At 41.3% G+C, this 22,325-nt stretch overlaps 1 protein-coding gene across 1 annotated transcript in view; it reads left to right on the forward strand.

The window, feature by feature from the left end:
* Positions 1-22,325, forward strand: part of LOC310747408 (von Willebrand factor D and EGF domain-containing protein-like) — a 211,575-nt gene that overhangs the window by 26,490 nt on the left and 162,760 nt on the right. The window contains exons 2-3 of the mRNA XM_083581771.1: positions 9,065-9,249; positions 20,899-21,127. Coding sequence (XP_083437897.1) covers positions 9,065-9,249; positions 20,899-21,127 — 414 coding nt within the window. The remainder of the gene's footprint in view (positions 1-9,064; positions 9,250-20,898; positions 21,128-22,325) is intronic.

Genomic DNA, 22,325 nt, shown 5'->3' on the forward strand with positions numbered 1-22,325 from the left:
CCCAGTGAATTCAGTGAGACTTACTCCCCACTAAGTGTATAGGATTGCAGCCTAAAGCACATATCATATGGATACACGCAGATGAAAAGTTAACATTGTTTAAAAAGTAAAATAAAACTAAAAACATTGCTGTAATGGGATAGAATTCCAGGAATGAAAGTACTGTAAAATGTTAGTATCAGACCCTTCAAATGTCCCTATTTTCCAACGACAGTGTTGGATTTACAGAAGCCATCCTGGTTTCTGATTTGAACCAGGAATGTCCTGCTTTTCCTTAGAACATCCCTATTTTCATTGGATAAATAATGGATGGTATGGAGTTGTGTGATCCTCAAGCCAAGGATATAAGTAACTTTACAACCTTTAGAAGACATCTGGGCAGCCCTGTATAAGGAAGTTTTTTTAAAAAATGTTTAATGTTTTATTATGTTTTAATATATGTTGGAAGCCACCCAGAGTAGTTGGGGCAACCCAGTCAGATGGTGGGATAATAAATACTGTTATTATTAGTTATTATTATTATTGGGATGTCCCTATCAGAGAAATGTTGGAGTGTATGAAGTTTCAGGAAAACACAGTTGCTATTCACAATACCTGTACTTTCATGGTCCCGATAGCTGTAAGAGCAGGTAAGATACCTTCTTCAAAGTCAGGTTATAATAACTTTATATGGTGCTCATCACTTGCACACTGAAAAAAATCATATAAGCAGACTACGGGCTGCTTCTAAATGGTACTTTTCCAAACTCACTTTTTGAAACTGTGTTTATAAGAAAGCTGCTGTTAAATGGATTCAAGAGAGGCATGTACTTTAGTAATGACATAAGGATCAGAAGGGAGTTTAAGAAGAGGTTCTTGCAAAGCTCCTGGGACATGTCATTATAGTTCAAGTACCCCTTGCTCCCAGCCTAGAGAACTAAATTAAATTGCATTCTCCTCACACTTTACAGAATTAATTCATGCTTTATATAATGTTGGAAGCTCATATATTTCAGCATTTAAATTGTTTCAGATATGTTTTCAGAAATTACTGCTTACAAGTGCTGAAAAAAAGCAAACACAGACAGCTGTTGATCAAAACAAGGGACAACAGAGACTGGAGAATTAATGCTTTAATTCCAGACTTGGGAGCATGAACTTTTATCTTATCAGGCTGGCCAGCCAAGCTTACTGAGTGCTTCCAGTCCTGGAAGCTATGCAAAAAATGGTTGAATTTTCAAGCGATGGAAAAGGAAGTGGAATTACTTGGGACTGAATCTAAACATGCTTCTAAAAAGCATTTGGCTTTGGGGGTAAATTACAAATAGTTCCATTTGTAATGTGAACTGGCCTGAACTTTGGCTGTTAGATTTTGCCTGAGGATGTCTGGGGAGCAGAGGATGAGAGGAATATATCTTTGTCCAACCAGAACCACATCACCTATTATTGTTGGGACTCTCAGTACATAATACGCTTAAGTACAAAGTTTGCATTGTATTCCAAACCAAATATTCCTTTTAGTTTTATCCCAATGACAGAAAAGAGAGCAGGCCACAATGAAAGCTGAACTCCTGGCCTACTTTATTGTTAAGAACAAGGCAGACCATCCAGCATGCAAACCACTGGCTGTCTATGTTTGAATAAAGTATCACATGCTGCTAGAAGGCTCACATTCTTCAGGGGAAACATTCCTGTTACCTGGAGCATCTGCACTTGGGCCAGCTCCTAATACCGCCCCCCTATGAACACAGACACACACACTTCATGAAGAAATCTATTTCGTACTGGAATGTCTCAATACGGACTGCCAAAGACTAATGCAATAGTCTGTTAGACTAAGATTTGTAAGATTTCTTATCCGCCCTTCGCAATAAGGTCCCAAGGCAGGTTACAACAAGATAAAATTATTGAATCAGTTATAACAATATGATGTTCCTCTATTTAAAAAGCCCCAGATTAAATGGTTATAATGATGAAACAACACCATTTCATGCAAAAGAGTGTAAATTCAATAAAAGAGGTTGGCAGTGCACAGGAAAATACCTTGGCTGACAAAGAGCAAGGTTCAAAAAATAATAATGAATCTTCAGCATAGTGAAAATAGCACTACAACTCAAGGACTGCTACAGAGAAAGCCCTTCCCTGGACTGCCTTTTCCCACACTTCTGAGAGCAGGAGAACTGCCAGGGATTTCCTGCTCTGCCAATCTTAACACCCAAGGAAGATCAGAAGGGATGAAAGTGGTTTGTGACCAAAGTCATTTAGGGCTTTAAGTACTAATGTGAGCATCTTCAGCAGGGACCAGAAATGAGCTGGCAAGCACTGCCCACATATCACACAGCAACACATGGCCTTGGTGTGGCAGAGTGCTATGCAATAGGCTACTTAGGAATAAGCAAAAAGCCTGGATCACTGCTATAAACCCCCAAAATATGGAGCTTTAGCTATAGCAGAATAAAGTACATTTGCACAGCTAGAGATAAACACACATTTGAAACCACAGTGATGGCTGAAACCTGCTTGAGGGAGAAATGGTGGGAGGACAGTTAAACAACTTCCCCCACCCCCAATTGCGGTTCCACTCTGTTTCCTCATTTTAAAGCAGAATCACTATTTTTATGGCATTGTGGCACTGCTAGTGTGCGGATTTGTAGCCAGTCCAAAAATATAGCATTATCTGAGTCCAAGCCTTTCTCCTGATTATAGGTAGAAATGAGATTGGATGAGTTACAGTGTGAATACAATGAGAGGAATATTGTCAAAATTCAGTTACCGGTCCACTATGGGAGCAGTGTGAGAAAAATATTTTGATTCCTGAATTATAATTAGACTGCATTATGGCCTCTGTATGGAAATAAGTGATTCTCAAAGGGGGAAAGAATGAAAATCAAATTTCCATCTGAATACAAACCCTTGGATTCTAAAAATCAAGGCATATTTGTTCATTTTATTTGTGTTCTTTAGGAGAGCAGCATTTGCAAGGTGTGTTTGGCTGAGATTAGGATGCAGGAACCTGTTAATTTTGCCACATTTCTTCATTCTCAGAGATGGGGGGGGAGCCAATCAATAACTATAATTATAATTTTCTTCATTGATTGCTCAGAAGTCTTTAAAGGCACCTTCATTAATTTAAAAGTGTGCAAATTTACAGAACTAAAAATCCTCAGCAAAGCAATAGCATTTCTATTTTCAAGTTCTTACAGGTTTTAGTCAGTAAAAGAGCTAGAATTAGTAACTAAGACAGCGGTATTTTCTAGCTGGCCACAGGACGAGTGGTAGCCGAAAACAATGCTCACTGTTTCTTTGGCTTGACATCACAAGAAATGACACTATGACAATTTTTCATTATCATCATAGCAGCACTGAAAGCTGCTAAATCTATGCAGGTTAGAAAGCAGACATTAATATAGTTTGGCTTGTCAGGCCAAAATCCTTTCAATTAAGATACATTTTCCAGAATTGTTTGTTAACCTTTTTCTTCCACCATTTTGCCTTGTGTCAATTTGATGTTGATGAATATAGTCATATTCTGAAGACATCGGGAGATTCAGGAATTACCCCCTTTGTGAGAAAATATTTACAGTCTTGTTCCTTTGTCACTTTACCAATTTTCTTGCGTGGTCAATCCCATGGAGTCAAATTACTCCACTCTTTCCATTTTCAAGTGTTGTGTAAGAGGGATTGTAATTTATGGAATTCAGAATCTTTCCACCTTCAGAATCACTTGATTTCATGCACATGTACCTACAAATATCCCAGGCCTATTTGCTTAATACATTTCTCCAGTATTCATGTCTCTTAGCCTCTTCCAAGAACTGAACATCTGTGAGGAAAAATGGTTTGCTATATTCTTCTGCATCTGGCTGCAAACTACAGTATGTGGAGTTTTTTTGGTTTTGGTAAATACTCTCGGGAAAGTCTGACTATAATAGATGTTTCATATCCTCAATGCAATCATTCCTAATCTACACATGAGGAACAGATATTAAACTCCAGCTAACAGACCAGCGTATGAAAAGGTAATTGTTTTCTCGGCAACTAAACAGAGAGCACAGCTGTCCAGTGTTTTGGCAACAGCATGTTCATTACTTCATGGAAGACCCTGGATGATAAGTGACCTTCCTCCCAGGCAAATTGTACTTTAATGTTTTATGCAAGTCAAATGCTGCTTTCTGACTGTTCCAAAGTAACATTTTTATACAAGAAAGAAAGAAAGAAAGAAAGAAAGAAAGAAAGAAAGAAAGAAAGAAAGAAAGTGTACTTATTCAGGCACCATAAAAAATCATTTACAGATTCAGCTATAACTACTTAGATAATAAGTGTGAATAAATTGATTAGGTATTTCAGTAGGGACCAATATTTCTAAAATAAAATATTCTTTTTCTTCCCACCACCCATTTTCTCCTACTGCAAATACTATTAGAAGTGCTTATGGTGTTGGATACTTTGTAATACTATGTTAACAAGTACCAACAAGTAAATCATAAATGTGGGATTAACTCCATAAATGTCAACAGGAACTTCCCCTCCACCCCTCAAACAACCTAATTGCGGGAAAGGGTTAGCATACTCTCCAAATTGAGGGAAAGGTCTCAGCAGAGTGAGGTTTTGTAGAAACCGCACAGAGCATGGTTTCAGGGCCAATATCCTGGGAGGCAGAAAGGAGGAGGAGATAGGAATATTAAAGAGGCTGGCCAAAGGTAGCTAAAGGAAGTGGTTTGGGTTTGGCTTTTTGGAAACATGAGCACTGTACATGTACAGTGGTACCTCAGGTTAAGAACTTAATTTGTTCTGGAGGTCCTTTCTTAACCTGAAACTGTTCTTAACCAGAGGTACCACTTTAGCTAATGGGGCCTCCCGCTGCCACGCAATTTCTGTTCTCATCCTGAAGTTCTTAACCCGAGGTACTATTTCTGGGTTAGCGGAGCCTAACCTGAAGCATCTGTAAAACCGAGGTACCACTGTACAGACATGGCCCCCTACATGTAAAATGAATATATGGAGGGCAAGCAAGTCCACCTTTAGAACTTCATGTTCTGCTTTGCTTCACAGTCTGAGGCACCATCTTCTCTGTTGATTGAGGGATCACACATGCGATGTTGCAAGGAGCTAGGGAGCGGAGCTGAACACCCTTTGAACACTGATGGGGGCTGGGCCCCCTCACAAAATACATTGAGGGGTGAAACTGCCTTAGCACCTATGCTCACAGCTAAGCTCTCATGTATTTTGTGCTTGTAAAGTAGAGCATGTCAGTTCAGGGCTAGGCCCTTCTCAACAACTTCTGTGGTCGCATGTGAAGGGAATTCTTCTGCATAAAGAAGCAGTCAGCAAAATGTGCCCCTACCTGCATTATGAAGTGGAATTATCTGGGCCCAGGTTTATTAATTCAACTTGTCACAACCAACATTCATGGGTCTTAAGATTACTTCCAGTACTGTTGGTGTCCATTTCAGATGTCTGACTCTTCTCAGTGACATAATAAATAATAATAATAATAATAATAATAATAATAATAATAATAATAATAATTTATTATTTATAACCCGCCCATCTGGCTGGGTTTCCCCAGCCACTCTGGGCGGCTTCCAAAAGAATATTAAAATACTGTGATACATCAAACATTAAAAGCTTCCCTAAACAGGGCTGCCTTCAGATGTCTTCTAAAAGTCTGGTAGTTGTTCTCTTTGACATCTGGTGGGAGGGCGTTCCACAGGGCGGGTGCCACTATCGAGAAGGCCCTCTGCCTGGTTCCCTGTAACTTGGCTTCTCGCAGTGAGGGAACCACCAGAAGGCCCTCGGTGCTGGACCTCAGTGTCCGGGTAGAACGATGGGGGTGGAGACGCTCCTTCAGGTATACTGGAAATAAGAGTACATATCTGTGTAATTTGTTTAAGCAGTGTTGCTTATAATAAGGAACAATTTTTACAGCTTCCTTGGGAAAAATGGAATCATAATGCCCATTGCACTAAACAGTTTATACAAGACTATAGAGTATACAAGGATATGAAATCTGCAGTTATATATTTGAAATAGAACAAGAATAATTCTATTGCATATGAGTTAACTATAGTTTCTGCAGTTCCCTTAGTGTAGCATTTCACTTGAAAAGGCAAGGTACATGCTAACACTTTAGACCAGGCATGTCCAACAGGTAGATCGTGATCTACCGGTAGATCATTGGACGCCTGCGGTAGATCACTGGTAGATCATTAGCTCCCCCCCAAAGAAGCTGAACAACTGTGGCTCCTTCCTAAAAAACAGCTCAACAACTTTGACCTGAACCCCCAAAAAGGGGGTAGATCACTGCCAGTTTTTAACTCTGAGTAGATCGCAGTCTCTTGGGAGTTGGCCACCCCTGATTTAGACTAACCATAAAGACAGGTTTTGCTTTTGTTTTTGTTTTGTTTTTTAAAACAATAGAATGGTAATTATTGTGTCCTGGTGCATAATTTCAGTTTGTTTGTTTTTTTATAAATATTTATTAAGTTTTCCAATTTTATACAAACACAAAAAGAAAAAGAAAAATATTAAAAACAAATCAGTTTCAATAACAATTTTTCAGTAACATGTTTCTTTGATTTCCTCATACCTCCCCTTCTTGTTTTCTAGTTCAAATTGTTAATCCAGCAAATCCTAATCTCTTAACATTCCTTTTAACTAATGTTAATATTTTCCAATCAGTTTTTTTAAATTTTATGACTTAAACAATTTTAATCCCAGTTATCTTTATCATAACAGCTAGAGACCACATAAGTTCAATCCAGCATCTTTTCAAAGTTCATTAATTTTATAGTATTTCTGTAAATAGTCCTTGAATTTCTTCCAATCTTCTTCTGCCGACTCTTCTCCCTGGTCGCGGATTCTGCTGGTCATTTCTGCCAGCATAATTTCAGTTTGTGCATTTATCCTGCCTCTTGCATAACCACTTTCAAGCCACAGATATTTCACCTATTCAGTCTGATGGGGTCTGTCAAGTCCACAACCAGAACTGACTGTATTGGGACGCCACTTTTCAAGCCGCACACCAGGGATCGTTCCGGTGCAATCCTATACATGTTCAGAAGTCTGCCTCATTTAGTTCAATAGGACTCTTAGGTCAGTGTGCACAGGACCACAGCAGAAATCTGCTAAAGCATAAGGCAAGGCACATGTGGTTCTACCCATAAACCTCTATGATCCTATTGTCCCTCTTCCACTCAGCCTTCACCCACACCATCTGCTGAGGTAAGCAGAATTCAGATTATGGATCGTGTTTTGTGAGACCCTGATGTAGTTTTTCTAACCTGGTTTCACTTAACAAAATACATTTACTGCATGCATTCTTTTCACAACCATTGATTTGTTTTGTATAAAGTGTCAAGAAAATTCCTTGTGGCTTTCATGTTGCATATTTATGGAATACCTATGGTATATAAATCAGCACTTTGACACTGTATTAGGTCAGCCAAAGGCAAACCTTGGTTGTGAGGAGGTGGCCATTGAAACAAAGTGTTTTCCACAGCAATTTTCTCTGGTTTCTGCAAAAAAGATCTAGCGCTTCCCTGATAAAGGACAGTTGTAATTTAAAAAATAAAATAAACCATTAAAACAAAATACAGTGATGTGCTGTCCCTGGTGAAGAGAAATAAGGCTTTCACTTAAGTCCCATTGAACTCAATAGAGCTTATCTCCAAGTAGACTTGCATAGGAATTCACCTTGTGAATACTTTTATAAGCAAAAGTAATACCTGCTACCAGTGCTTTTTAAAATAATAATTTTAAAAAGTGTCTGTACTCACCACGAAGTTGTCACAGTACGTGCCAAACTTAACACTTGGGGGGAGGGTGCTGGTACTGCATACCCTTGAGGGCCCCCCAGAAAAAAGCACTGCTTACTACTCTTATGTTGTTACAACATCCCCAACAAAGATATGATAGTTATTCTGATTCGTTACATTTTTGTCTGGATTGATCTCGTCACTATTGCCATAATGACCAACCTAGATCAAAACAACGGATGTCAATCTTCTCTGTATCATGCCCATAGACCAAATGATCAAAAATGATACATGATCATCATCATGTCACTGGTAAAACAGCTCCACAAATTCACAGTCCTCTTACTTCAGCACATTTGGAGTACTAGGAGGAGGGTCAGAATCAATTTGGAAAATGACAGTTGAAATATGGCCTCAGATTTTCTTCATGCCAGTGATTTAACAAAGTATTTCTAATTTACAAGTCAAAAAAAGATGGTGGCTCTAAGTGATATCTTTGCATATGTAATCTTAGGTAGTGGGGGGAAAGCAGTATTATTTTTTCCTACTTCTTACATCACCACCAGTAATAAAGATCCCACAGTGTGAAATTAACTGACAGTTCTTTTGATGATGAATGAGGAAGATGAAACTAGTGCATTCTTCCACAGCTGCTTTGGCTCTTTTGGTGCTTTATAAGAGTAATTTGTTTTGCTCTACAAAGAAAGGAAGAAGACAAAGTCAATAAGTAAGAGTTTGTTTTATTGTTTTACAATATCTTTTCTTCTAAATACATAGTATGGTTACAATGGTCAGATCTTATGGTAAGTTTCAAAAAGATCTATAGAATTAATGTGGGGAATCAAAGGACCAGGGCTTTATTTTTAGGAGAGAAAAACAGGTGCCGGGAGTCACCATGAAGCTGTTGCCCAGGCAGGTGCATTATGTGACCCATGAGAGCGGCAAAATAACCAGACTGTACAAAGGTGATGGGATAAAATCAGGCCAAATTTTTATTGACAGCAGCAGGCAGGGCAAGGGTTGGCATGGCATTGGGTCCCAGGATCAGTTCATCATTCCACAAGCCCCATGTTGATGGAATGGTTCCTCTGGGTTTGGATCGCTCAGGATTGGCACATAATTTCATGATGAGAAATCTCAGAATTCCTTGGAAGTTGGGTAGATAAGTCTCAAAATACTACCAGAGAAGTGACCAGTATGAGTTCTGACATTTCACTTAACTACATGAATTCAGTAATTTTAGTGTAAAACTCAGGACGCAAATGATTTATTGGTTATTATTTACAGAAAGGACACAGCAAAATAGATGTCTTTTTTCTTATCGTTAGCTCCAGAATGCTTGCCAGAGGGACATCGTGTTCTGCACAATGCTTATCGCAGCATCACTTTTGATTCCCTGGAATTGCAGGAAACTGCCATTCAGGACATGGTCTGCGATCATTCCCTTCCTCAAGGATGGTACCGCTTCATGATTGACAACAAGCCTGCAGAAATGCCAACCAAGTGTATAGAGGTTTGTACCATTTTTTAAAAAAATATTTTCCCCAGTATTTGTGTGATTCCAGCTCACCTCTGATAAAATCTTCTGCAACTCACCTCTGATATATTCCTCAGTAATATTCTAGCCTCCTATGTTACCAAGAATATATGCATGGTTAGGATCTGGAAGAAATGTCCCCCTCCATATTGGATGGGCTAGATAAGGCATAGGCAAACTCGGCCCTCCAGATGTTTTTGGACTACAACTCCCATCATACCTAGCTAACAGGACCAGTGGTCAGGGATGATGGGAATTGTAGTCCCAAAACATCAGGAGGGCCGAGTTTGCCTGTGCCTGGGCTAGATCACCCAGATTTTACTGTATTAGTGTGGTGTATCTGACTCAAGCTTTTGTTGAGTTTGTTCTCCTGGAAGTCCTGACTTCTTTCTTCCCTGCCCCAGGAGCAGCTGGAGATGTGTACATAGAGGCAAACAGATGAGTGTGAATTTCTTCATTCAATAAGCAAATGAAATTCTCTCTTGCGTTGTTCATACCTTGACAATTCCACTGACATGTTGAAAATAGCATTTACAAGTCAACACACTTTTCCTGGTTCACAGCTCCAAGCCATCTTTCTGACATCCGCTGCTTTGCATGCAAAATGTGGGTTGAGAAGTTGGCATATTTTGAAGCAACCCATGAATATGCAGGGCTTTTGTGGTGTTCTCAGGAAGCGCATAGATAATGTTCCAGCTGTCCCAGGGGAAGTGGGTGACTCCCAGTGTGTTGGGCATTTCTAAACATCTTCAATCCCTCTAATCAACTACTTAAAGCTACAGCTCCTTTGAGGTTTTGCTTCTTCTATGGATGACTTTTTGATTCAAATTAAATAATAGATTATTTGGTTTCTTCTGTGGATAACTTCATATTTCAAATGAAATAATAAATTCATAAACTCATAATTCCAAGCAGCAGCTCAGCTAAAAGCTGGCTTCATTTAATATCAGCGAAGTGAAATGGGATTTGAACTGAAATGAGAAGGGGGGGGGGGAATCGTAATTTAACACTGTACCAAAAAAAAAACCCCGAACCAGTGGGATGTGTTGGATTTTAAGCAAATGAATACAAAACTTAGCATTCCATTTCTTGGTGGTTCTTTTGGTCTAAATTGTCACTGTCTAAACTCAATGGCACTTACTTCTAAGTAGTCACATGTAAAGCTGTGCTGTAATTATATATGTTGAATTTAAGATTTGATGTTCCAGCAACTACATACTTGATCATGTAAAAAAAAATATCCAGCACAGTACTAGAAAGTCAACTGAATGACCGTCAAAGGGACATAGGTCCCCATCCAGAATCTCCAAGACCAGTCAGTTAGTGTTCTTGGCTTTAACCGTAATGGACAACAGTTGTAGGAAAGGGATTAGACCTAGATTCAGGACTCCACAAGCAGGTGATCAGCATTTTCCAAGCTGATCAGCAATCATCTTAGAAGTTGGTTGTGTGTGCGCGCGCGCACACACACATGTGTTCATGGTACAATGTGCCAGATTTCAAAAAAAACCCGTTCTTCTTTGAGCAGCCAGAACCATCAATTCACATAATACATAAAGTGTGCAACCAAAGATATAATGAACCAGCTGCTATTCCTGTGATTAAAATGGCTTCAAAGCTTCACCAAAGTCACCCAACTTGTTGGGGCTGGGTCACACACTCACCAAGCATGGATCCTGTGTGTGCCCTTCCCACATCAAATATAGAAGACAGCATATGACACAGTGATTGTATACCTGGTTTGGGTGATTTTTGTTCATCCTTGAGTAAGAAAAATATTGGCAGCATTCAACTAAACTGCACAAGCATCATGACTTATGCTTGTGTAATGGGGCTCCCTCGCCCCGTCTCCTCCAACCATACATGCTCCACACCATCCCCAAATCTGCTTGAAAGGGCTGGGAGAAACCTCAGAAGAGATTTAGAAGTGCACATGGGGGAGGGGGAAGCAGGGAAAAACCTGGTTACAGAAGGGGAAGTCATTCTGCTTGTGCAGGGACCTACTTAGCAGCAGTACACCTACAACTGAAATTTGTAGGTGTACACTCATGTCACCTATGGCACATATTCTTCTTTGTATGGTGGGAGCATGCACACATGCTCATTTCCCCCACCAGACGCATGCATCCCATGCCTGGTAAGTGTGTGAAATTGCTCCATGTCTCTGATCACCCCCCAGTCACATTATGTTTGTCTATTTCAGGACCACTGGAACTGTTCATTTAAAACATCTTCCACTGCCTTGGCATAAGGCTTCCTGCATTACAACTGCATACTAGATTTTCCAGATGCTAATTGCTGCTAAGTCAAGTAAGAGTAAGCCCATTAGAGCTGAACCAAATACATGCAGCAGAGTTAATAACCATCTCATTTAAATTATATTAATCAGCCTACTCAAGATGTGAAATCTACCGTGATTTTCCAAGCTTTGCAACCTAATCTCGCACAAACATTTACTGATAAAAATATTGACCGAACACCAGACGGAGAAAACAGTTGAATGAAATGTATCAAAATACATATTAATTGATTGGTTGAATAATATCATGTGCTCAGAACATGCGACATCAAGACTCAGTTCACTGAGAAAGGTAGCCGTGTTGGTCTGCCATAGTCAAAACAAAAAAAAAAAAAAAAAAAAATTTTCTTTCCAGTAGCACCTTAAAGACCAACTAAGTTAGTTCTTGGTATGAGCTTTCGTGTGCATGCACACTTCGTCAGATACACTGAAGCAGAAGTTGCCAGATCCTTCTATATAGTGAGAAGGTGGGGAGGGGTATTACTCAGAAGGGTGGTGGGAATGGGTGGTTGGCAGATAGCTGAGATGAGCCTGTTGACGGCTCTTAACGACTGCAATAGGTCTTACAGGAAAAAGCAAGGGGTGAGAAGGTGAAAAATGGCTTTGTCATGTATAATGAGATAAGAATCCAATGTCTTTGTTCAGACCAGGTCTCTCCATGGTTTTAAGTTTGGTAATGAGTTGCAATTCAGCAGCTTCTCTTTCCAGTCTATTTCTGAAATTCCTTTGTAGTTCAATCTTTGTAGTTCAACACTTCAATCTCCCAGGACATTCTATACAAGATCTCAAAGTAGCTGTATTACTACAAAGGAATTTCAGAAATAGACTGGAAAGAGAAGCTGCTGAATTGCAACTCATTACCAAACTTAAAACCATGGAGAGACCTGGTCTGAACAAAGACATTGGATTCTTATCTCATTATACATGACAAAGCCATTTTTCACCTTCTCACCCCTTGCTTTTTCCTGTAAGACCTATTGCAGTCGTTAAGAGCCGTCAACAGGCTCATCTCAGCTATCTGCCAACCACCCATTCCCACCACCCTTCTGAGTAATACCCCTCCCCACCTTCTCACTATATAGAAGGATCTGGCAACTTCTGCTTCAGTGTATCTGACGAAGTGTGCATGCACACGAAAGCTCATACCAAGAACTAACTTAGTTGGTCTTTAAGGTGCTACTGGAAAGAAAATTTTTTTTTTTTTTTTTGTTTTCACTGAGAAATTAATAGTTTTTGGATGAAATTAAATAGAGCATTTAATTTCCATATGATTATTCTTTTTTAAAAAACCCAATTAACAAAGTGCAGCATTTCATGAAGCAGCTTGTAATATCTCAAGTACTGATCAGCAATACCAGTAACCAACAGCCAGCAAAACGCTGAAGAAGCTGCTCTATCACTTAAACATCAGCAGCATTTTTTCTTATAAGCTCCTACTTATTTTTAATACCATAATTTCTATGCAAACCCCAAATGATAGGTCCAACAGCTTGATTTTTTTAAAAAAAACCAAAAACTTTGCAATTGCATATAACCTGGGAATGTTCAATCAATCAAATCACTTTGGATATCTAAATCCCGAATAAGTGGAATAAGACATCCCAGGGTACAGCAGTAATTCCAGTGTGTTTTCCATTTACTTGAAATGGGCAGCTCGTCCACTTTTTTATGCGTCAATTCTAAGTTGAATAATTTGATGGATTAGTGGCTGCTTAGCCAGGAATGAATAATATTTAAGACATACATACCTATCTTGCAGTGGCGCTGCATGGATTAATTAAGAAATGTCAGTACAGTATGCTTTAATGAAAAGTGACAAAATATGGTAGGAAGTGAGCATTCAGATTCCCACTTTGAAGCTGAACACCTTCAAGGAGTGCTCAGTAGGTGCCAGGTAGAGATCAGCATCTGATTGCATTAATGCCAAAAACTACTTTCCTCTAAAATTGCATATTATCTTCTCTGAGCCTGCTTTGGAGAAGGGTGCTTGATCACATCACTCTTTCTAACTGAAGAGCAGATAACGTATTGAGGTTTTTTGGGTGGAGGGTTTTATCAAAAGATGAGCAGCAAGGAGTCTGCAAGAGATCTCCATCCTGTGCTACTGGACAGTGTCAACATATCTTTGCTTCCCAACCCAAACTCCAGAAGTTTCAGTGTTCCACACCAAGAGGATGTTTTGAACAGCATCCAACAAACCTGAACACTTTTCATTCCCTTAATTTCAGTAGGAGAGACTCAAGTGCGTATTTAAATACCTCACTGAAAAATCAATGAGGTATCAATATGCCCGGATCATGTCCTTGGCTGCCAGTGGCGTAGACATACAACCGCTTCCTGCTTCTTGATCAGGCATGCACATAACAAAAATCTTGGCCACAGTCTAGCTGAAGTTAAGCAAACTGAAGACTCCTTATTTCAGTGTGAAAAATCTGAATGCTCACTCCCCACTGAGCTCAATAGAAGCAGTGGGATAGCTCAATTGGTACAGTGAGAGAATCTCAGGGTTGTGGGTTTGAACCCCACACTGGGCAAACAATTCCTGCATTTCAGGGGGTTGGACTAGATGACTCTCACAGTCCCTTCCAACTCTATAATTATATAATTCTATTATACTAAGGGCCTCTTTGCCTGTATCACTCTCCTAAGCACATGCATTAAAACTAGCTATGTATAAAACTTTACTTGCTTTATATTTAAGACACCATTATGAAGGAGTGTTTATTTGTCCAAAATATCACACTCAACATCACTGATTGTGCCTATAGAAGCACTTTTACAGGGCAACTGATGACCGAGTTAACAACAACAAAAATCCATTCTGTCAAGGTGTACAAAACAATGACTGAAAATACATTCCCAATACTGCAAAAAATATGGGATATTCTTGAACATGCTTCTGTATCCCAGACTCCCCATGTTTATACAGTGGTACCTCGGGTTACATGCGATTCAGGTTACAGACTCCGCTAACCCAGAAATAGTGCTTCAGGTTAAGAATTTTGCTTCAGGATGAGAACAGAAATCATGCTCCGGCGGCGCAGCAGCAGCAGCAGCAGCAGCAGGAGGCCCCATTAGCTAAAGTGGTGCTTCAGGTTAAGAACAGTTTCAGGTTAAGTACGGACCTCCAGAACGAATTAAGTACTTAACCCGAGGTACCACTGTACTTCCTGCATATTTTATTTTTCTCTCTTCTAACATTGCAACTTTAATTCTAGATTGATTCTAACACATGCACATGTGCATTTATTCATTCGGAAATCAAGTACCACCGCCCTAGCCCATTGGAATTCTGTGGGAATGCCAACAAAGGGTGAAAATATATATGTGGATACAAATGTGTGCATGCACGCACGTTCCACCTTCCAATTTTCTATTGATAGAGGTACACTTATTTCTTTAATTTCCCTACAAGGTTTGTCATGCTTGCCTTTAACTCAGTATTTGAATACAGTGGGTACTTTGCTTAACTTCCTCTTTAGTACCTGGATATCAGTCATAAGCAGAAGCCTTGAGTTAGAAGCAGAAATCGGTGCGGTGTGCTTTGCTTATGGCACACAGTGGCTAGATTCCTGCCATTTAATCTGCCGAGCGCTGAGAAAGGACAGGGAAAAAGAGGAGAAGAGGGCTGAGGCATGAAGAATCATAGCTCTGGGCAAGGATTTGTGCTTTATGGCCTAAATCCGTCCTGTGATAACTTCCTATGAATCTTATGAATTCAATAAAAAACCCCAAGTAATCTTTTCCCATCAGAGAAAATAATAAAATAAAATAATAATAGCCTTTCAAACAAGGCAATAACAAACAAATTAAATATGCTTTGGCAAATGCTAGATATTAATTTATCATTCCCACCATTTTATTCTCAAAGCCCAGGCAGGCTTTCAGTTTCCCATGTGTCTTTTAGCCTTGGGGCTGCCAGGTAAAATTCAGCTGACAGAACTACAATAAAGCCAGCATAACTTATACTGTGACCTCCACTCTCACCCTGCTGTCATACACGATCCATTTTTTGTGTGTGCTACAAAAGAGCTTCTGCTACTGCTGCTGCTTAAGGAATCCAGCAGGGCTGCAGCAAAGCGGGGGGAACGGGGGACTTCCCCACTCTTTTTAAAGTCTCTCTCCCCCCCCCCCAAACCTAACATAATGCTCAGATTTACCAGTCTCATTTTAGCACGACACTATTTCACGTAGCTCCAAAATTGAGGCAGAATAGTGCACAATTCGAAAGTGCTCACCTCTTTGCAAAGGGTAACTGTTAAACTCTTTTTTAAAAAGTAATGACAGCCAATTTTTATTTATTTTTTTAAAGCAGCAAATAAGCCAAGTCTTCTTGCACCTATTTGAAGGTGTATATTTTGGCGGTATAAGCTTATAAGTGTTCCAATTTGTGATAATGATTCTTCCTTTATTCATTGTGCAGTTCTTACAAGGGCCTTTCAGGCTTTTATTTATTATGCCACCCTTCATTAAACATTTCAAGGCAGCTCACCCCAATATAAAATTCATTAAAATCAAGTACATTAAAACAACCAACACGGCAGCATCTATGGAAGTTTGAATAAATACGATAAGCTGGGCTATTCTAACCGAGCTTGTGATTTTAAACAACTTGCCAAGATCCTGGGGAGGCCTGACCCTCCCCCTCTTTCCTTCTCAACCTCCTGTTTACCAATCGTCCCATTGTTGGGAAGTTTTCTCTTTCGACATCAAATGTGAGTGCATTGGACTTGCTTGGCAATTGTTTGCTTACATATATGCAGAATGAGAAACCAATGCAGTCACTATCCCCAGTCAGTTCAATGACACATCTCTCACCAGTCCCTTGGCCAGGCCAGGGTCACCTGCCCTCTGTTCCATGACCAGCTGTTTTAAGATGTGACTACCAGTCCAAATGAGGATAATTAAAACCATCCACCCATTGTTAGAACATTTCCTCCCTGAGATGTCTCATTGAATTCATTCCTGATTTCAGGATTGCACAGAGTATCTCAGTTGAGCTGAGATAACATGTTCCTGGCACTTAATTGCTGTTGGGGCCTGGTATTGCTACCCATATATGTGAAGGAATATGTGAAGGAACCCTCCCCTTTTAGGATTTATAGTGTTATGTACTGAGTGGAATAGGATCCAAACTGCAGCAGTCTGATTGGTCCTAGAACAATAGGATTCAGAATGCAGCAGTATGATTGGTTGGCAGGAACCACCCAATCATGCTCCAGATAGAAGTGAATCCACAACCTGATTGGCTTACAGTAGAATTCCGGAATTAGCCAATCATGTGCAGCCCATTGTGTAAATAATGTATATAAAGCAGATACTTTGAGGGGACTTTGATTCATTCCTCCTCACCACTATGAGCTGAATAAAGAGCATGAAATCACTTTGCGACTCCGAGTATATTTCATATAGCTTGCCAGATTCCATGTCCTCTTTGACTGCTGGGATGGTGAGCCTCAGGCCCAGGGGGGTCCTCTCTTTCTGGCCCTCAGAAGCCTCTTCAGGCCATCCCTCTTTCCCTAAGTCACACCCCTCACTGGCCTGAGGGCTTTGGTCTGGCTGGAATGTGTCCCTGAAGTCTGATAATGCCTTGTGCTTGTCCAGATGGGAAACAGGGGTGTGGGTGGGTGTGGGTATGTAGAAACTAGCCTACTGTACAAAAAGTAAAGATTGCATTCATTGATCCACTCCCTTTTGTCTCTTTTTGCACTCGCCACTGACACGCAGCCATTGGAAGGTTGGCCAGAAAGGAAAGTCATCCTTGGGCTGAAAAGGGTTCCCTCCCCATTATAGACAGAGTGAGACCATTGTTAGTACACCTTTCCTGGTGTCTCTCTAAATGTCTCTGGCGCATGTGGTTTCCCCTCTTGGCTCTTGGGCTCCTTTGCACTTCTATCGTGTCCCCTCACCTTTACATTGCCAGGCTCTACCCTCTCCCATTTGCACAATCAAACATTTTTGCCCTCATCCCTTCAGGATTATTTGTCCTGAACTGGAGGCTCCAAGCTCCTGCCCACTTTCCCCACCAGCAATCACCTTAAAAGCTGCTCTCACGCCTTTTTGATTTCAAATACCAGCAGTCTGGTTCCTTACTGGCTCAAGTGGTGCTCACTCTTATGGGACAGGCCAGTATTGTCCCAAAATGTTCCCCAGGGCCTGTCATGAAACCTACAACACCAGGGCTTAGACGTGGAATGGCAGAATTTGGAGAAAGACAATGAGGAAGATAAGGGTGAATGAGATGGGCAAGCTGGACAGCCTTCCCTCCTTTCAGGCATGTCTGGTTCCATCGCTCACATGGGAATCCCAGCTCCCTCCCTTTCTTTCCACCAAAAGTCATGTTTGGAGGCCTTTGACGTGGTCTGGAAGGTTGCATCAGTGCTCCAACACAACTTCTGAGCCCCATGTTGTGGGTGCTAAGCACCCACACTTTTTAAGGGTGCACTGGCACCCAGAGCCCCCTAGTCCTGACGCCTATGCAGGCAGGCGTGTCACCATGCAATCTCTGAGCTCATTTCTTCACATTTTATGTACATAAAAATGTTTTCTTTTAAGGAATCTTAGCAAAAAAGCTTACAATTACTACTGGAAGGCTTTTAATGGGACTTTTAAAACACACTTATGCCTCAATTCCACTTGCTGAATATTGTTTTAGTTGTTCCATAGTAAGCTTCTGCTTATACCTCAGCTACTAAAGCTCTCTGAGTATCAATGAGAAACCAAACAGCTTCCCAGATGGGAGGAAAAACTCTTTAGTTTTTAGATCTTCCCACTTTCTCCAGACACTTGAAATTCTTGTTTACTTTATGGTTTGCTCAAACAAATGTGCAGAATTCAAACGAAGATGCATTCCTTTGAAGCTCTGAAGCAGAAAATATGTTATATCTCTTATTCCAGATATAAGCATGTCTAGGATGGTCTCGTCTGTAAACTGCCACTGTTTTTTTAAAAAAACAACAACCCAGTGACGAATAATAATGATACAAGGCAATTAATATTCTTCCAATGGCTACAGTGTTGAGGACCACAAATATGAATAACATGACCTGCACCACAGAGGTTCATTAGAAATACACAAAAGGGCAAGAATACAATCATAGCAGATTAATGTCATGCTTCCATCAGTGTGGCTGTCAGTGTGCTTGAAATATTTTTGCTGCAGCACTGGCCTCTTGAGCTTTGTGAACAGACTCAGGAATAAAGAGGCTGCAGTTCCCCATTTACCTTGCAGACCATCCTGATTAAACCCTTAGGGCAGCCTCTCCGTACCATTCAGAGTAACATACCCAACCAAAAGTTGACCACCCCAAGCCACTTGCCAAATGACCACAAAGTCCATACAGGCCAGAAAGATAAGGCTCCTTACTTGTCAATAACCTCCAAATCATTGTCTCCCAAGTGTAACACAAAGACTTGTACAGGCTGCAAAACATGGCCAGACTCAAAGCAAAGTTGGCAGGAGGCATTCCCAGGTCATAGGGACCCTCCTGATCACAAAAAACCCCAGATCCTGAAAAATTCCTGGAAAGCCACTGCGGAGCAAAATCACACCACAGAAAAGTAGACAAACAACAAACAAACCTGCCCCTTCTGAAGCCAATGTTTTAGATTGGTGAATCCAACTGAGAACAACACACACACATCCTTTGAAGGTGAGATCCACCAATTCTAAAGCAGTGCATAAGCTGTCAGCCCTAGAGGCTGCCATCAGATCTCCAACATGCAACTTCCCCCACCCCCCACAAGGGCAGTCAGTGCTGCCACATGGAACAAGAATTGTTGAAAAGATGAGGCACATACCAATGCCCATTGGGCCTTCAGTCCCTTTAACATTTCCTTCAAGTTCTTCCACACTCTTTAGTCCTCAGTAGCTTAAGGCACCCCATTACTTTTCACCAGAAAGATCAGACCAGCCAGTTTCCCTCACATGGTTCTCACAGGCAAACTGCTACTGTGCGCACATATACAAAATACCACCAGGTGGTTGAAGAAGATTGGACAACATCCCTTATAACTCCTGGCCACCCTAAAGCCCTACCTGTTCCAGTATGAGGGCAGGCTACATTACGAGTGACTTCCATATTCCTTAGAACTTCAAGAACCCACCCCACTTCTGGGATGGTCTCAGTAGGGCCATGCAGAGCTTGTCTGAGGCTCTGAGCGAGAGTCTTGTTAGAACAAAGTTATAAACTTAAACCAAACAGCAGCCAGTCCCTGGCAGGACCCCTGGGCAGCTTAGCCTCCCCACCCACAATCCTGGGGAATGTGTATCTGCCCCCTTCCTCTATTCTGCACAGGCCTGAGTCTCAGGGCTAAACATTGATTGAGGAGCCAACCTTGAGAAGGGCTCCTAGCATTTATAGTCCACAGAAGCTGAACCCCTGGCCTACCTGGCAGCAAGTGAGTTTGCCAAGTCCTCAGTCCAGGATCAATTGGCATGTCCAAAGTCCTGCAGAGATCCTGGCTCATCCAAGCTGAAATCCATCAGTATTAGCAACTGCAGCCACAGCCTCTCAACTCTGCTGCCCTTTTATAGCTTGCATTCTGATTGCAGCATCTGGGCTTGATGAGACATGTGACCCTCACCTGTTCCAAGCCTACTCCAGCTGAGGAATCACACACCTCCTCCCAGAGCTAATGAGCCCCACCTGGCCAGCTAGCGAGCCGGGCTGTGGGCCCTTGCCTGCCTCAGCCTCCTGGAGCACCCCTCCTGCTGCTTCCTACGCCTCAGAGCCTGCTGTGTTTGTGGAGCCAGGGGTCTCCCTGGCTCTGGTGAAGGGTCCAGCTGTTCTGGTTCCTGTGCACTGAGCTCCCCCCCCATCCCCTTGCCATCCTCAGTCACCCTGTGAGTACTTCCTACAACAGCTTTTCCTTCCCCACCCCCAGCTTGCACCAGTCTCACATACACTCCTTTCCCTCCTCTTCCTTCTCCCCATTGTCCTGCCAGTTCACGACACCTCATGAGGTGGGTGGAGCTGGCCATTTAAGACTCGGGACTTGTTGGTTGTATGGGGAAAGGTTTTTAGGTGTTACCCCACTTACTTCAAAACTTTCCTGCTGTATTTGGGGGCTCTCCTGCTCCTTCTGCTGTGAGGACCCCTAGACACCTGTCCCTAAGTCCTGCACTGATGTATTTATTGTGTTATTTATTAAGCCTATTTATACCCTGCCCTTCACCTCAACAGATTCCAACAGAGGACAAAATATAGCTGATAACATCACTGTTGCACCCCCCCCCCCCGCTCCAGGGGAAAGAATTATATTCAAGGAAAAAAGCCAAGCAGAAATGCAGCCATTTGATTGATTTGGTTTATATATTTCCACAGATGAACAAATGTGGGACACAAGCTCCAGTCTGGCTGTCGCTTGAGCCTGACTCCCTCCCGCAGCCTGGTGAGAGAAAGCAGCTCACCGCCTGTGCTACCTGGCAGTTCTTTTTCGGAAGCATCAAAGACTGTTGTCTGTTCCGGATACCCATATCGGTCAGACATTGTGGAGAGTTCTTTGTTTATCTCTTGCAACCAACTCAGGGGTGCATGGGCTACTGCGCAGAAGGTGGGTTTCGTACAGTCCATATTTGTCACCCAGATTGTATATGCACCTCTCTTCCTACGTGCTCAAAGGTTGCGTTATTGCTCTGCACATCCCAGTGACCTTGCAAGTCAAGCATTGCTCCCAGTAAGATGCAGACAATGTAGCTAATCAATCAGCAACAGCCCAGGGTGTTTCTGAGGAATAGCTGTTATTACTTTGGCAGAATTTAATCTACAGCATGTTACCAAGGTATGCTTAGCTTGGTTACACTTCCTATGTAACCTTTATTGCAGCCTTTTGCATCCACATTTGGTTTAAAGAGCAAAGCTAACTGGCTGAGCATGTTTGTTACTGTTTGTTTGATTACATCACAGAATGGCATCTAATACTGAAATGATCTATGAGAGATAAAATGATGATTTGAAAGCCCTTGAAAGGATGCAAGGGAGGGAATAAAAAAACAGCTTTGTGGTGCCTTTTTTCTTTATAATTACTTTTGTCAAAAATAATTGCCAAACCACCAGAAGAGTTCTAGCCTCTATATTTCAAAAACAAAAGGAACGGCAGATAGCAATTCCTCACTCTGTTACACCTTCTGAACTCAGAGTCTTCAAGTGCATATAGATTGCTAGAAATGATTCTCCCTTAAGAGACTCACAAAGGCACAGATCATTATTCCTCTGTATTTGCCTTTGGGACCTGAATCTTATTGTACAAATTGGATCTCATGGATTCAACACAAAGAAGACTAGAGCTATCAGCTTTTCAAAATCCTGTTTCCATACCTTCTGCAAGTCACTAACCATAGCTATTTAGGTGAACTTTTCTGCCATTCCGTCATGTCTTAGTTTGAATGCAAAGGAACACTGAAATATTAATTTGTGATTGGACTTCTGTTTCTCAAAAGACTCCCCATTGCTGTCCTGTATGCTTGGAACTGCTTCCCTGAACACCTGTGTGATGCTAATTCCATTTTTTATCCATAACTCTTCTCAAAACCTTCCTTTTTTAAATGAAGGTTGTAGCACAACCTCCTAATTCTCATTCCCTACTAAAACTAAGCCTAAGTATGTACAACTGAAATAATTCCAGATTTTATCAATGTTTACTCCCACCTTTACTTCCTTTGCCTTCTTCTGTTGCTTCCCCTGGTTTAGATTTTAGGGTTGGGTTGAACAAATGTGTCACATCAGAGGTAGCCCTGTGCAAGAACTTCTAC

The sequence above is a fragment of the Podarcis filfolensis genome (assembly GCF_964270895.1).
Source record: "Podarcis filfolensis genome assembly, chromosome: 1".
Taxonomy (NCBI): Eukaryota; Metazoa; Chordata; class Lepidosauria; order Squamata; family Lacertidae; genus Podarcis; species Podarcis filfolensis.